Source organism: Hyaena hyaena, unplaced genomic scaffold, assembly GCF_003009895.1.
Source record: "Hyaena hyaena isolate Hyena2069 unplaced genomic scaffold, ASM300989v1 scaffold_76, whole genome shotgun sequence".
Lineage (NCBI taxonomy): Eukaryota > Metazoa > Chordata > Mammalia > Carnivora > Hyaenidae > Hyaena > Hyaena hyaena.
Window position 1 is genome coordinate 539597 of NW_024080709.1, and position 17083 is coordinate 556679.

General features: G+C 53.1%; 1 protein-coding gene across 2 annotated transcripts in view; it reads right to left on the bottom strand.

The window, feature by feature from the left end:
- ABCC1 (ATP binding cassette subfamily C member 1) overlaps positions 1-17083 on the bottom strand; it is a 136577-nt gene that overhangs the window by 88326 nt on the left and 31168 nt on the right. For both annotated transcript variants that reach the window (XM_039233600.1, XM_039233599.1), the window contains exons 2-5: positions 9134-9310; positions 6907-7032; positions 2718-2855; positions 1349-1474 (exon numbers count right to left, since the gene is read on the bottom strand). In XM_039233600.1, coding sequence (XP_039089531.1) covers positions 1349-1474; positions 2718-2855; positions 6907-7032; positions 9134-9310 — 567 coding nt within the window. The remainder of the gene's footprint in view (positions 1-1348; positions 1475-2717; positions 2856-6906; positions 7033-9133; positions 9311-17083) is intronic.

Consider the following 17083-nt stretch of genomic DNA (forward strand, 5'->3'; position numbering starts at 1 on the left):
ACCCAGTAACACCGCAGTGGTTAAAAACTGCCCTTGCCGCCATTTTGCCAGTTAGCAGCCGACTAGCCACTAACAAAGCATCAAATAAATGCTCCAAAGGGTCCCTTCCCACTGAGAATGAAGTCCAACGGCTCACACCACCGCGGGCAACTGTCCCCACCCCTGAGATGCCATGTCTTAGCCCTCTCTGGCCTCTCGCTGCTCCAGGCACACTTGCCTTTCCTGCTGCTCCCCTGACAGCCCATGGCAGCTCCTGCCCCAGGGCCTTTGCACTTGCCAACCCTGCCTGGACCACTCTTCCCCTAGGTATTTGCTCAGCTCACTCCCTCCCCCCAGTGAGGTTTAATGAGGGACACCTTCTCTGATGGCTCCTATCAAGTCAAAACTGCACACGACCCTCCAACATCATGTCCATTTCCTCTCCTCCTCAAGATTTACTGCCACCTCACTGCTATATACTTGAGTCCGGGGTTATGGACTATTCCCCCAGCCCCCATGACAAGAGACGCAAGACCCCTGTGTCCTGCACTGCCACAGCCCTGTGGACTGGAGCCTGGCGCTTGGCACTGTGCAGAGCGAAGGGAGGGAGGAAGCAGGAGGAGGGAGAGGGGGAGAGAGGAAGAAGAGAGGGACACAGGGAGGAAGAACAGAGACAACAGCGGTCAATGACTGTGTTCCCTCTTACTCTGCCGCAGGAAGACTGGCCCCCACCACTGCACCCCCTCACACCCACTGGTCCAGAGAAGAGCCCCACTTCCCGCACAAGAGCAGAACAGACCACGGGTCTCAAACTCAAATCCCTCAAGGGCCGGGGACACACCGTGAAGGAAGGAAGCAGCCTGTCTCATGCAAGAGGGGGTGCTGGGCTCTGTGTCAAGCAGGGCCACACTCCTCCGCTGAGCTCGAGTGCTGCCGTGTGGGGCAGTGGCCCAGACACCAACAGAACTCCGTGTTTTCCTAGAAAACCTGCATAGTTAGAACGTGTGGGAAATGTCTTCATTTTTAAATGTTTTCCTCACAATGTCTAAAGTCACGATGGCAACCAAATGATCAAACCTGCAGGCCTATAAGACACGGCAGTTTACAATCATGAATCAGATTCCTTAAGCCCCCCTAGCCACACAGAGGCCTCAGTTTTTCCATCTGTAGAGTGGGAAGGTGGATATTACCTCTCTCTGGGCTTTGGGAGGAAGAAGGAATGAGATCCCACGTGGACGATATTGTCACAGAACAAGTGTCTAATCGATGTTACCTGGCACTGTATAATGCTTCTCTCTCTCTCTCTCTCTCTCTCTCTCACACACACACACACACACACACACACGTGTGCGCCTCTCCTCACACTTACAGGGTCGTGGATGGTTTCAGAGAACAGGGGCGACCGGTCTGAGAAGCAGGACAACACGAGCTGAATCAGCACGAGGGAAAAGTAAATGTAGAAAGTGACATCGCGAAACATGTCGATCTCAGCATCCTAGACGTGCGGCAAGGGAGGAGGAAGAGAAGGTCACTTTCTGGAAGCAGCCTGCAGAGGCCAGGGGGGCAGGCACAGACCGAGCACTAAGCTTTCCTGGCCTGAGCCACCTCTCCTAACACGAGAGAGACAGTCCCGTCACGGCGTGCCCCCAGAGGCCTGGTGAGGGCCTCCAACGTGGCGAAAGGGGGCTCAGGCTTGAAAGTGAAACAGGCCCATGTTCACGGCATGCTCTGCTTGTACTGGCCACGGGATTTTGTCACCTCCCTCGGCCCCTGTGCACTTGAGTTCCTCCACCTATAAACAGACAAGTGGTTCTCAATCACAGAGGACTCTGCCCCCCAGGGAACATCTAGTTGCATCTAGAGGCATTTCCGTTCACTGTAACTTGGGGGGCGGCTACAGGAATCCGCGGGTGCAGGCCAGGGATGCCCCCCCAAACACCTTGTAAGGTCCTGTAAGGTCAGGACAGTCCCTTACAACAAAGACATCTCCGATCCAAAATGTCAGTGCGGAGACTCAGAAATCCTGACCGAGTAATTGTGAGCAAGCGAGATTCTTCATGGAAAAAAAAGCTGAGTCCCTGGTTGGCACCTTGGAAACACAATCTCAATCAATGTCAGCAGCCATCACTACTAAGGACCATCTCTGCCAAACACTGCAGGTGCTCAATAAACGTTCAGTTACTGCTTAGCCTGTAGAGCAGAACAGCATCTGAAAAGGCTGTTCTCTACTCCTAGGAGCGGCCTATGGCAGCCGACGTGAGCTACTTCTTAGCAGGGTGGCAGCCGATGGCACCCAGGGAACGTGGGAACACGGAGCGGGCCTCCTAGGGGAGTGGCGGCCAATGACACGCAGGGAACGTGGGAACACAGAGCGGGCCTCCAAGGGAAGCAGCCGCTCGGTGAACACCACTCACCCCTGAGCTCTGCTCCAGACTAAACATATCTAGAGTCGACTTGCCTCACCATTTCCTGCTGACTGAGGCTCAGAGGGTGCTGTGCACTTCTCTGTGGTTCCCACTCCTAGAGAACTCACATGGGCCCCTGAAGCTACACAAGTAAGTGGGGCCCTGAAGAAAGAAGGTTCTAGAAGAAAAGCTGGATGAGCTAAGGAAATCCCTGGGGGAAGAAACTAGACCCACAGACTACTCAACATCTGGTTCTCACAGCAATGCACAACTCCACGTAAGGCTGGAAGGAATAAGCAGCTTTCCCGAGGGCCACTCCAGGCCACCACTTACCTCTTTTAAGGCAGTCATGATTTTGGATCTCAAGATGGCAAGGGCGCACAGTAGGGCTACAAGCCAGAAAGTGAGCATGATCCCCGAGGACTGGACGCCCTTCCTTCTCTCGAGCTGAATTAAAAAGGTAGCGAGCAGCTGGAAGAGAGGAGCATACAACAGGAGCTGTCAGAAGACCAGGCCCCTCGGCCCCCCACAGTCCTAGCAGATGTCAGGCCTGGAGCAGGGCTGTCCTCAGCTCAGTGGTGCAAAAGCCAGCCTGGGGAGGACCTGGCCCCAGCACCAGCCCCGCTCTCAGCTTGCTGCGTGACCCTGAGCAAGTCGCTGAACTCCTCTGAGCTTCTGCTGCCTCGTCCACAAAATGGAGATGCTAATAGCATCTAATCTGAAGGTTGTGGGAATTTAAGAAGACCATGACTAGAACTGGGACAGGATGGAAAAGTTGGGGAGAAGCTCAGTTTAGAATAGACACGGGCAGGGTGCTGGGGTGGCTCAGTCAGTTAAGTATACGACTTCGGCTCAGGTCATGATCTCACAGCTCATGGGTTCGAACCCTGCATTGGGCTCTGTGCTGACAGCTCAGAGCCTGGAGCCTGTCTTTGGATTCTGTATCTCCTCTCTCTCTGCCCCTCCCCTGCTCATGCTGTCTCTCTCTCTCTGTCTCTCTCTGTCTCTCTCTCAAAAATAAATAAAACATTAAAAAAAGAAAGGAAAGGAAAGGAAAGGAAAGGAGAAGAAAAGAAAAGGAAAAGAAAAGAAAAGAAAAGAAAAGAAAAGAAAAGAAAAGAAAAGAAAAGAAAAGAAAAGAAAAGAAAAGAAATCCTTTCTAAAAATACACAGCTGAAAATGTGTCCAACTGTCACACAGTCATCACTACTCGGAAATTAAAGAGGCATCCTACCCGCTTGTTGATATTGATTTGAAATGCATATATATTTTTACTTTGCTTTTTAATCTTTTCTAACTCTTTTTATTTTTATTTTTGAGAGAGAGAGAACATGCACAGGGGAGGGGTGGAGGGAGAGAGAGACTCTCAAGCAGGCTCCATCCACACTCAGCGCAGAGCCCATCTTGGGTCTCGATCTCATGACCATGAAATCAAGACTCGGATGCTTAATGGACTGAGCCACCGCACACGCCTTTTGCTAACTGTTTTTCCTGAATGACAGACGATTACCGTGCCGTGAAACCATTCCGTCAAAGACACTGAGCAACTTAAAAAAAACTCCCTGGATTCACACGACAGGTGGGAGAAGTCAGCCTCAAACGGCCCCAACCAGCAGAGTGCTTTGGGAAAGGCAAAGTGACAGGGACAGAGCACACACCAGTGGTGGCCAGGGGACAGGGGTGTGGGGGAGGGGCCGACCACAGCAGCGGGCAGCAGGACGGAGCTTCCGGGAGAATGGGCTGTTGTCGATCTCGATGGTGGGGCTGGTGGGTACGTGACTGTGGGTTCATCAAAACTGAGGAACTCGGGGCGCCTGGGTGGCCTAGTTGGTTAAGCGTCCGACTTTCGCTTGGGTCATGATCTCGCGGTTCGTGGGATCGAGCCCCGCGTCGGGCTCTGTGCTGACTGCCAGCTCAGAGCCTGGAGCCTGTTTCAGAGTCTGTGTCTCCCTCTCTCTCTGACCCTCCCCTGCTCACACTGTCTCCCTCTCTCTCTCTCCTAGAAATAAATAAAATATTAAAAGAAAAAAAACTGATGAACTCATTTAAGAAAAAAAAGTGAGTCCCACTGTACGGAAATTAAAATTCGGGCGGAAACTAAATGTAATCACAGAACGTTCACATATACCCGTGTGCGTGCGGGACTGGCTTCTCTGTGACCCTATGCATTTATTAAGGACGTTATCCTGACACGTGACTGGCAAAGGAGAGAGGCTACGGCACAAAGAAGTTTTAGGACCCGTGTTTGATGTAAAACAAAACAAAACCCACTTACCCTGAAGCTCAAGGTCCTATGAGGTCAGCCCGTGCCTTCCTGCCATCCCAGATGCCCTCCCCTCCTCACTCCCTCTCCCTCAGCCACACCGCCCAAGTCTCCATTTCTCCCTGTGACCCCAGGACGTTTGCATGTGCTGTTCTCCCCAACTAGACAGTCCTCTGCCCGCAGCCTCTTCAGCTTTTTAAGATCCTGCTCATCCTCCAACTTCAGCTCCATCACCCCTTCCTGCCAAGTCCCCAGACCAAACACCAAACCTCGCCCTTACAGTACTTCGCACAAGAGCAAACATTTTGTGCCTTTCTGGGGACTCATCCACTGAGAGTCTGTTTGCACAACTAGACAAAGACTCCGTGAGGACAGGAACCATGTCGGTCCCGTCTCTAACTCCTGGCACACAGCAAGGACAGAGAAATGCGTGCCGCCTGCTCTCAGCGCGTACTCCTGGGGCCTGCGTGTGCCCGTCCCCAGCGGTGTGGAGAGGAAGTCACCGGCGCACCAGCAGCAGGACTGGTCCTCTTATTCTGTCGCAGAGCCCACAGGAGAAGAAAGAAACTGAGGCTCTCGCAGGCCAGTTCACCTCCTGGCCAACTTAGAGCCTCAAAAGGCACAGAGCTGGTGACCCTCGGCCCGTCACAGCTGGGTCCCCGTCACCACAGACCTAACTGTGAAGGAAGAATCACAAGACCGGGAACAGGGAAAGACAAGGGCGCAGGAGCCGCTGCGGCCAAAACCAGTCCTGCCTCGACACCTCGCTGCCCCAGCGTACAGGCCATTTACCCACTCACTTAGGAGAGCTTTCCGCACGCCTGGCGTGACACCAGGCTGGGGGCCACGGAGGCGAGCCACCCAGCGGGAGAGCCAAGGACTGGCGGAGATCCCCACAAATGTGGGGGAGGCATCGGAGCCAGACGGCATGGGTGTGAGGCCACTTTTGCTGCTTACTGGCTGTGTGGCCTTGGGCCAGTTCCTTTACCTCTCTGTACCTCATCCTGTTCACCTCTGAAAATGGGAATAATGAGCAAACACCCTTAAATGAGTTAATATGTAAAAGGGGTCAGGACTGGTGACCAGGGCAGTAAGGGTCCACGGCCCTCTGCAACGTGGCTCTGCCTTGCCCTGTGCTGTCTACCCCCCGAAGCCACGGCCACATTCCTGCTCACAGAGGGCGGGCCCTTCCCTAGGTACCCCTGTCCGCCTCCAACCCTTGCTTGGACACACGGCTCTCCTGGCTCAGAACCTCCTGCCTCGAACCTGCCTCCCTCCTCCTCCTCAAGCATGCCAGGGCTTGCTGAGAACCTTCCAGGCTTCTCAGAGGGGCCGGGTACGTGGTGCACGTGCAGGAACGGCACTGGACTCAGAGCACATCTCCGCAGCGACCGCCTCCACCTGGAGACGCGTTAGCTGTGCACCCTTGAGGATGCTGGGCATCTCTGCGCCTCTGTCCCCTCCCCTGCCGAACGGGGACGAGGCGGGACCCTGTCACAAGGTTGCTCTGGAAACAGATGAATTCTAATTTCTAATTTCAAGACAGGCAAGCCGCCAGGAACAGTGCCAGGTACACATTCGGAGCTTCGAGCGCGGCGGCTGTAGCGAAGGGGCTGCCCCGTCTGCTTCCCACGGGACGGCGGGCTTGCGCGGGGCAGGGTAGTTTTCCGTCCAGCCCGGCATCCACTCCTGGAGCTTCAGAAGCTACAGATTCAAGAGACCATTAGGTCCCGGGCAATGAACACAAACCAGCCCAAGGACAGGCCCCGGCAGGCAGGGCAAAGCGGGCACCGGCTGTCCAGCCACAGGGCCGGGAAGGGCGACAGAGCAGGGAGAGGACTGTGGCCAGCTGCACACAGCACGCGCCTCTTCAGAGGCTGCAGTCATTTCTCGGCTCTGGCGCGCGGCCGGGAGGCTGGTGGTGCCACCTCTGACTTCTTCAAGAGAAGCCAGATGTCTGGGTTTTCATTGGGAGATGTGAGATCTTCTCATTTCCTTTTTAAGTTTGTTCATTCATTTTGAGGAAGAGACAGAGAGATGATGAGCAGAGGAGGGAGAGAGACAGAGGGAGAGGCCCAGTCCCAAGCAGGCTCTGCACGGTCGGTGGGGAGCCTGATGCGGGGCTTGAACTCGAACCCATGAGATCACGACCCGAGCCGGACGCCTAACCGACCGGCCCACCCAGGCGCCCCAAATTTCTAAACGCTGGCCACTAGTCTGGTGTCCCCGGTGCCTGGCGGACAGCTGGCTTCTACTTACCATAGTGATGCCCAAGAGGGTTGGGCTGACCAGAAACACCGGGGCCACGAATTTGCCCCAATTTCTTTCCCAGAAAGAGTAGAAAAGGTCTGCCCAGCAGACGATCCACAGCAAAAACCCCAAGGCCTGGAAGAGAAGTACACACAGGTCTTACAAGGGACGGCCCTGGAACTTTCCCCAGCACCCCTCCCCCCTGGTCCCACCCCGGCCAAATGCTCGGCCTTGGAGGGACCAGCCGAGCCCTCACCCACCAGCTGTGGTCCTTAGACACACACCCTCCGGAACACGGACAAGTCCCAGGTAGGGTGGGCGAGCTGCCCTCTGGGGCATCACACACCAGTGTATAACCAGTGCACGACGTCCCCTCACGGCCAGGGCATGACTCTCCCCATCTGGTCCAGCTTTCCCATCCCCCGACAACTCAAGCTCTCAGTCTGCAGCTGACCTCCATCGGCCACCCTGGATGGCGTGGCGCCTCCTACAATAAGCGTTCGTTAAACAGCATTCATCCAACCCAAGTTCACTGGGGGCTACTACGGGCCACACACTTTTCAAAGTGCCAAGGATATAACAGTGAACAGAACACACAAAAGTCCATGCCTTCGTGGAGCTGAGACTCTCGTGGGAAGAAACGGGCAAGAAACAAACTGGGAAAATACATAATACCAGAGAGTAGTAACTGACATGAAGAGGTAACAAATGGTCAGGGAAGGCCTTTCAATCAGGTGACATACAGGAAATGAGCCAAATGTGGATATTTGAAGGAAAGAACAATTCAGGCAGAGGGAACAGCAAGTGCAAAGGCCCTGGGGTAAGAACACGTGATAGGCTTGTGGTTGCTACGGAATGAGCAATGAGTGGGGTAGATGGCTGAAGAGGAGCCTGGGGCCAGATCAAGCTGGGCCTCTGTGGGCAAGAAGCTACTAGAGGGCTTTCAGGCAAGGCTTTTTTTGTTTTTTGGTAAAATCTGTTTTACGTTTTTTTTTTATCTTATTTTTAAAGACTGTTTTCCAGTTCTTTTTTTTTTTTTTAAGTTTATTGATTTATTTTGAGAGAGAGAGCAGAAGCAGGGGAGGGGCAGAGAGAGAGGGAGAATCCCAAGCAGGCTCTGCTCCATCAGCGCAGAGCCCCACGTGGGGTTCTAACTCACAAACCGTGAGATGATGACCTGAGCCGAAACCAAGAGTCAGACGATTAACCGACCGTGCCACCCATGTGACCCTCTGTTTTACATTTTAGAGGGAGGTGTTGCTCCCTCCCCAAAATACAAATTGCTCCTTAAGAGGAAGACACCAGATCTAGTTGAGGACACGGAAATCCATAGCGTTTGTGCGGGATGAACAAGACGGGTTTGGAAGCGGGGACTGTGGGCAAAGGGAGAGCTTCAGGAAGATAACTCAAGTCTTCCTGTTTTTATGGAAATCAATCTTGGGAAATATGAAAGCCAAAAGAAACGCCGTGACTAGGAGCAGGACAGGATCTGGACTGGATCTCACGGGGGGTTGCAGGGGGCTGAGGGCACCGGGAAGGAAACTATTGGGGTCAGTGACAAAACTGGATTCTTTTTCAAAGTGCTGTGTCCGTGTCAAGTAGCCTCCAGTAACTGTACTGCCCTTACCCACGGGAATGTCCCTGCTCTGAGAAGAGACACACTGAAGAATCAAGGGGTGGACGTAGCAGAGATGCGACCGAGTCTCAGGTGCTTCAGAAAGAAATAAACGTGTCCAGGGAGAAAGCACGGGCCAAGTGTGAAACAGACGTGGGAAAGTGGGAGACACTGGGGACCGTGAGCCGGGTGTCGGGGGCTGGCGGCAGCTCCTGGGCTCCCTCTTGCCAGTCTTCTGCAGGTGGAATTTACGTCAAGGTAAAAACATTTTTGGGGGAATAAAAATGATAGTCTCAGGTCCCGTGGGAAGGCCTCCTGATTACCTCCTGATCATCTCTTGCCACAGATCCTATCCTGTTCAAGGTAATAATGGGGAAACGGAGGCCCAGGGAGGTCAAAACATTTGTCCAAGATCATTTCGCTCGTGAGCCGAAGAGCCTGTATCTGCATCCACATCTGAACCCAGAGCCTCGGCCTTTATCTACCACATCACTCGTCTGCCTTCTAGAAAAAGGAACTCAGGGCACATGATGTAGAAGAAACATGTCGGTCTTCACCAACCACCACCCTACCCAAGCACGCCCCGCCTCCCCCACCATGAGGAAATCCCAAGTGACTTACAGTTTTGGTTTTGTTGAGATGTGTCATCTGAATGTAGCCCCGGTCATGGTGGGAGAGATAGAGGAAGTAGAAGGGGAAGCAGACCCAGAGGTAAGCACAAGGCACCCATGCGAGGACGGTGTTCTGAAAGCACTTGGTGAAGTCAGGGTTGCTGGTGTTCCACGTGATGCTCCACTCCTGCGGACAAAGACACAGGGTCACGGTCAACAGGCCACACCGAAGAGGCGCACGCATCTGCATGGAGTTTGAAACCAGACACGACAGGGCTTAAGAAAACAGACCAGAGCCCCGGTCCACCCAAGGCCCTCTGGGGCAGAACGCACAAAATGGAAACACCCAGAGCCCGAAAGACCATGAAACAAAAGGTAAGGATCAGAGGGGCCTGGATGGCTGTCAGCTGAGCCCCAGATCCTTGACTTCGGCTCAGGTCATGATCTCCCGGTTCGTGGGTTTGAGCCCCACGTCGGGCTCTGCGTGGACAGCACGGAACCTGCTTGGGATTCTCTGTTTCCTTCTCTCTCTCGGCCCCTCCCTGCCCTCAAAATAAATAAATAAACTTAAAAAATAAAAAAAAGAAGAAATCAAGGTAGGTCTTGTCTCTCATAACAGTGAAGTCCTAGGATCTGTCACAAGTTCCACCATCGTACAATAGGTGGGGACTGCCATCCACATGAAGGAACCCGGAAGGGTATTCTCCTCCCAACTACATCCTCTTTTCACTATGAATCACTCTACTTTACAATCATGTCAGCTGAGGACTTCAGAAAGTGGTCTTCTTCATCCCCATCACCACCACCAACATCACCACAGGAGCCATCACCACCACCACCATCAGTGCCATCACGACCACCATCATCACCATCACCATCATCACCGCCAACACCACCACCACCACCATCACCATCACTGCCATCACCACCATCATCACCACCACCAACATCACCATGGGAGCCATCACCACCACCACCATCACCACCACCATCATCACAATCACCATTATCACCGCCAACACCACCACCACCACCATCACTGCCATCACGACCACCATCATCACCATCACCATCATCACCACCACCACCACCATCACCACCACCATCTCTACCACCACCACCACCATCATCACCATCACTGCCATCACTGCCATCACCATCACCACCATCATCACCGCCATCACCACCATTAGCACCATCAGTATCAGCATGAAGGATAACCCCAAATCACAGTCCTCTGTGCTCGGCAGGCCCTATTCTAAGTTCTTTATATGAATTCCCTCCCTTCCTTCTGTGAGCACTTTATCAGTCCTTTTTCACAAGGGAGAGCTAAGGCACAGAGAGGTTTGGTGATCTGTCCCAGCATCACACAGCTGGTAAGATCTGGGGCCCCATTCGAACCCAGCCAACTTGGTTTTGATGTCCCTGCACTGAACCACTAAGTTACCCAGCCTCAGACACAAACTTGTTTTAATTGCTTTTATTTTTTTTAAAAACTCACACGTATTTCATTAGAAACATGCCAAATAGCAGCACCCGGGTGGCTCAGCCAGCTGAACGTCCGACTCTGGATTTTGGATCAGGTCATGATCCCAGGGCTGTGGGATGGGGCCCTGTGCTGAGCTATGCACAGAGGGTGGAGCCTGCTTAAGATATTCTCTCTCTGTGTCTCTCTCTCTCTGCCCCTCTCTCCCACTCACACTCTCTAAAATAAAAAATTTTTAATTTAAAAAAGAAACATGCCAAACAGATAAGTAGCCAGATGCATAATAAACAGAATGGGTATATCTGCCCAGGAAAAAACTTTCCACCAGCAGGCAGGACTTCTATAACGGAGAACTGAATTCAAGTCCTGATTAGACCACTGACCACTTACTTATACGACTTGGGGAAAAGTTATTGCCCGATCGTGGGTCTTCCTTTCCTATTTCTACCACTACTAGGTCGGGTGAGATTAGAAGTCTACAACAGGTGACCCCAGGCCACACTGGCCCGGAGACGGCTTGTTCTTCCTGCTGTTTTAGCACGCTTGTAAAAATCTCCGCTTAGCTGCCAAGATCTAACATCAGGAGACTTCATACAACAACTCAGATCTGGCTTCTCTCAGAAAATCAGGAAAACCTGGCAGCACCAGACCCAAATTCCTGTTTTACGGCCATAGCCTGGAGCTGGGGAGCAGCCTGGCTTAGGACGAGGTCCAGGCCCCATGGCACCTACTTCCCTCCTGGCACTGTCTCCCCGCCACCAGACAACACACCCCTCCAGAAAGCTCCAGATCTCCCTGATCCCAACAGCCTCCCCACATTCAGTGAAGCGAGACCACCAAGAAACTGCAAGGAACCCAGAATCTTAGGACTCCGGGACAAGCTTTGAAGCCACATCAAAGAACATTGGGGGTTGGGGGGTGGGAAGAAGAAGGTAATTGGAACACAAAGATCATTTCACTTAAAAAGCACATTTGACTATCTGATCAAACTACGAGCTTTGAGTTTCTCAGAAAAGAGACCCTGTGATACACAACAATGTGAATACACTTATCACTACTCAAGTCTACACTTCGAAATGGTTATTAAGATGCTTAATAAAAAGAAAGGATTGGACTTTAAAAAAGAGAGAGAGGGCGAGGGAGCTCTGGGTATTAACGAGGCACCTAAGCTGGTCCTTCTGCGATGTAATTAGTCTACAAAAGCAACAATTATTTCTTCCAGAACCAAGAACGAGAAATCGAGAAATCATTGTAAAATAAATTTGAAAAGGTCAACGCACACAAAGGGATTAGCTAGGAAACTTCTAGACACAAAGAAACCCTAAAAGGACAAGGCCATGCCTCTGGGGCTTGCGCATTTGGAAGATGGCCTTGCAAACAAGGACCTGATGAGGAGGAAGAGTGAGCGAAGTCAAAGACCGGTCACTCTCACTGGTTTCGTGTCACATGCGGTTGGTTCTTCAGGCGGTGGTGGCAGCGACATGAGACCGTGGCGGTTACGGTACACGCAGAGCTGCCCACAAGCAGATGTCGGAGAAAGCGCCTTGCAAAGGAACGTGCCCACCTCGTAAGACAACGCTGGGCCTTAGTATACGCAGTTATGGACACCAGAAGGTGGGTCCACGTGTGGGACATTATTCCCTGCCTGGACCACTGCAGTAATTTCCTAACCATTCTCTCCTAACCTCCTGGCCCCGCTCAGTCCTACCCACCACAGCCAGGTTATCTTACGTATCCAGACACCCATTCATGCGTCCACAGATGCATACCCACCCACCCACGAGCCCATCCACACGTCATCCACCCAATTCTATCTAGCCAGCTACCCACTCACCCATCCAAGCACCAACCCACCCATCCACCTCCTCTCCACTCACGCACCCACCCAACCACCCATCCATCCACCTCCTCCCTACCCACACACCCACCCAACCACCCATCCATCCCTCTCCTCCCTACGCACGCACCCACCCAACCACCCATCCATCCACCTCCTCCCTACCCACGCACCCACCCAACCACCCATCCATCCCTCTCCTCCCTACGCACGCACCCACCCAACCACCCATCCATCCACCTCCTCCCTACCCACGCATGTACCCTCCACCCATCCATCCACCGCTCGAACCATCTACCCCCTCCTTACCCATGCACATATCCATCCACCCATCCACCCACCCATCGAACTATCTACCTCCTCTCTATCCATGCACGCCTCTACCCACCCACCCATCTATCTAGCCATTCTCTACAAATGCAACCATGCATACCCACCCATCATCTACCCAGCCATGCGCCAACTCATCCATACAATCTAGCCAACTGTGCACCCAACCCCCCAGGCATCCATCTATGTTTCTCTCCCTGTATTAATTTATTTTTAACGGGCCAGACATTCTATGCGCTAAAAAGTTGCTTCAAACCACACACAATGGCATACATATGGTGAAAGTCTCCCTCTCCGAATTTGCAGCCCCCCAGCCCACCCCACAGGCAAAACTATCATTCCTAACATCCAAATATCTTCCACATACACTTTTATCTATTTTGTTCCCCCAGAAAGCACAATATATAACGTGTTCTGTATCTTGCTTTGTTTAAAAAAAAAAAAACCACTGATTTTAATCGATGTCTTATCCTTGAGTACTTAATTTTACTTCTTTTGAAAAAGGAAAAGTGACCAGCCATCTTCCCAGCCCGAGTGAGTCCCTAGGTCCTCTCTCTAGGAGCAATCATTATTGGTTTCTCATGTACCCTGCCAGAAACTATTTTGTGCATGTATATTTACAAAAATATGTATTTTCTGTTACCAAATGGAAGGATGCACACTCCTTACACTGTTCTGTACCTTGCTTGTTTCTCTTCAGATTTTTTTAAGTTTATTTATTTAAGTAATCTCTACACCCAACGTGGGGCTTGAACTCCGGACCCCAAGATCAAGAGTCACATGCTCTTCTGACGGAGCCAGCCAGGCACCCAGCTTCTTTCATTTAATAACAGATCTTAAAGGTCACCCTGCGCTGCACACAGTGTTTCCTCGTTCTTTGTTCCAGCTGCGTGGTACTCCGCTGCAGGATGCTCTTGACTTTATGTGACGAGCCCCCTGCTGAGTGGGCACCAGGCCGCTCGGACAGACTGGCAGCACAGCAGTGATCGGACACCCTGGTAGGTGCCTCATTTCACAAACGTGCAGGCATACTTATATGGTAACTTTCTACAGGTGAACCTGCTGGGACAAAAGGTGCCTGCTTTTAAAATGGAGACAGACACTACCCCCTCCCCCAACGGGGCATCAATTTATACACCACCTCACAAGGGACAAGCGGGACAAGTTCCCGAACCGGATACTACAGGCTTGCTGACCTCTGCAGACGTGCTGGTGGACAATACCTCTCTGTGGCTTAAATTCCTTCTCCTTTGGTGTTGAGTGAAATGGAAGATCTTTCCATGGGTGTTTAAAAGCAGTTAAGACTTGGGGCGCCTGGGTGGCTTAGTCGGTTAAGCGTCCGACTCTCGCTTAGGTCATGATCTCGCGGTTCGTGGGTTCGAGCCCCGCGTCGGGCTCTGTCGAGCTGACAGCCAGCTCGGAGCCTGGAGCCTGTTTCAGAGTCTGTCACTCTTTCTCTCTCTGACCCTCCCCTGCTCACGCTGTCTCTCTCTCTCCTAGAAATAAATGAAAATATTAAAAAAAAAAAAAAAAAGCAGTAAGACTTTCCTGCTCAGAGGAAAATCCACAGACTTAAAATATTTGTGTTAACAGGGGGCGCCTGGGCGGCTCAGTCAGTTGAGCGTCCGACTTCAGCTCAGGTCGTGATCTCAGGGTTTGTGGGTTCAAGGTCTAGAGAATCTGGAGCCTGCTTCAGATTCTGTGTCTCCCTCTCTCTGCCCCTCCCCCATCCACACTCTTTCTCAAAAATAAATTTTTTTAAAAAAATTTTAATATTTGTGTTAATAAATTGTGACAGATGTGATTGTTCTCTCTCCTCTGGGTAACAACCTCGAACGGCTCCCTATCACCTTCAAAAGCTGATCCTTGCCGGGGCTCATGAGGCCTTCCACACCTGCGCCCCCTCTGTTTCTATCATTTCTCCCACCCCAATGTGTCAACTGAGGCATTCACTCAGAGAAGCAGGTACGAAGCTCGTGTCAGGCATTGTTTAAGGCACCCCCCAGGTGCTGGCCAAATGAATGGTGCTTTGGGATACCTCTTGCTAGATGCTCTCCTTGCCATGTCTTTCGACTGTAACAAACTCCTATACATCCTTCAAACCCCAACTTGGATATCTCCCTTAAGCAGCTTTCCTTCCCCTCCAACCTGCTCCAAAAACGAAGCTTTCCCCCCATCCCCAACCTTTACAATGATTTTCTTTAAAAAAAATTTTTTTTTTTTTACTGTTTATTACTTTTTGAGAGAGAAAGAGACAGGATGTGAGCATGGGAGGGACAAAGAGAGAGGGAGACACAGAATTCGAAGCAGGCTCCAGGCTCTGAGCTGTCAGCACAGAGCCTGACGCGGGGCTCAAACCCACAAACCGTGAGATCATGACCTGAGCTAAAGTTGTGAGATGATGACCTGAGCTGGTGCCCAAATGACAGCCACCAGGCGCCCCTGCAATGCTTTTCTTAATTGTCACTGCCTCTGTCCTACAAGGACCATGCAAATTCCCCAATGCCATGTGTATTTACTCTGGACTCCTGTCCCCTCACCGGGCAGGTGCCCGGAAGTTACTGAGCAAACGGCCCCACCAGGCCTCCCCCACCTCCCTTCTCAACATTATTTCCTACTTTGCTATAAAAAATTAACAATGCATCCAGGTGGAACCCGCTCGGAGCCCAGGTCTGGCCAGGTACGTGCGGACTGAAGTGCAGGCCCCGACCTCGTGCAAACCCGTGCGGGCCGCTCCACCTGTCCCAGCGCCCGCCGCTCAGTGGTAACCTGGTCAGGAGAACGCGAGGGCCTGGGAGGGTTTCGGCCAGTTTCAGAGGCCAGCAATGAGGTGCTTCGCACCAGCCGGGCCGGCGCAGAGACAGCCGGTGACGGTGAGTGGCAGACGCTAGTAATTACTCATGATCGCAGGCCACCACGGCCCCCAGCACAGCTGGGAGTCTGGGAGCTTCCAGGGCAGAGAAACGCGGGCGCGCGGCAGGGAGCAAGAGGGACCGGGGCGGGGGGCAGCCAAGGACACGGAGGCCGTGCACCCAGCTCAGCGAAGGGGGCGCTGGCTCTTCACAATCAGCTTCCGGCTCCAAGCCACAGGCCTGTGACACCCGCCCACCCCAGAGGGAGGCAGGGGCAGGGAGGGGAAGTAGGGGTAGGTAGCCGAGGGGGCACGTGAAAAGGGGAAAGGGAATCTGCTGTGGGAAGCAGGCCCCCACACTGCCTCCGCCGCGGCCAGTGGAGGCCCTGACAGCTGTCACCGGAGGGAAGATAAGTGTCAGGGCCTCCGGAGTCCCTCACTGGCTGGGCAAAGGGGCCGCCCCTCCCCCCACCGCTGACCACCACGCTTGGAGACGAGCAGCGTGACCCTGCCATCTGGGATTTCGTAGGAAGCGACTGCAGAGGGCGGCTGGGGGGTTTCTGGAAGGGCCAGGATTCCCGATTCCCAGAGAGTGTGGCCTCCACCCAGGCCGTCCCCACCCCGCCCCCCACCGCCCCGGGGCCAGGGAGCCTCAGCAACCAGGCTGCTGTGACCACGCTCTGGGTCTGCGAACTGAGCGCCCCTCGACCAGTGCTGGTGACAAAACCTGGGAGAAGCGAGGCCAGACAACAGTCCCAGCGCCGGCTCAGAAAGCGCCCGTGAGGGGATGTGCTCCCAGGAAACCCTCATATGGGATTCCCCCACCGGGCTTCTCGCCACAGGACGCCTCCGCAGCTCAGTCCCCCTTACGTGCCCCGCCACCTCCCACAGCCCTGACACTGGAGGATGTGAGTCCAAGTGCGCTTGGCCCATGAGCTTTGTGAGTTGGGAAAACCGCTCCTGAACGGTGTCACCGCGCAGCCCTCTCTTGGGGCAGAATGACGACAATCAGCACACTGAGCACCTCACATACGAGGCATGTCACTCAGTCCCCGGAAGAGACGTGGCCACTATCCCCATTACACAGATGAGGAAACCGAGGCACCAGGCAATAAGACAGCTTCCCGAAGGCGGTGCTGCAGGGGGTCTATGCTGTCCCCCCCAGCTCCCTCCCCCCACACCATCCCTTCCCTAACAGCCCCTGGCCATCATTCATAAAGAAATCCTGCTGTCCACTCAGCCACACACTCAGGCGAAACTCCTGGGCCAGGTGTCCGTTAGAACCAGCCAATCAGCAGAGTCCTTCACCCACCTGCTGAAGAGATCTAGAACCTGATGCACAGCAAGCCCATCACGGCAAGGACACTACTCTCTCGTCCCCAGTGATGCAGAGAGAGCAGGTGGGCTTTACAGGTGTCTCAGCTATTTACAAGACAAGCAGCCAAAGCTGGGAGGG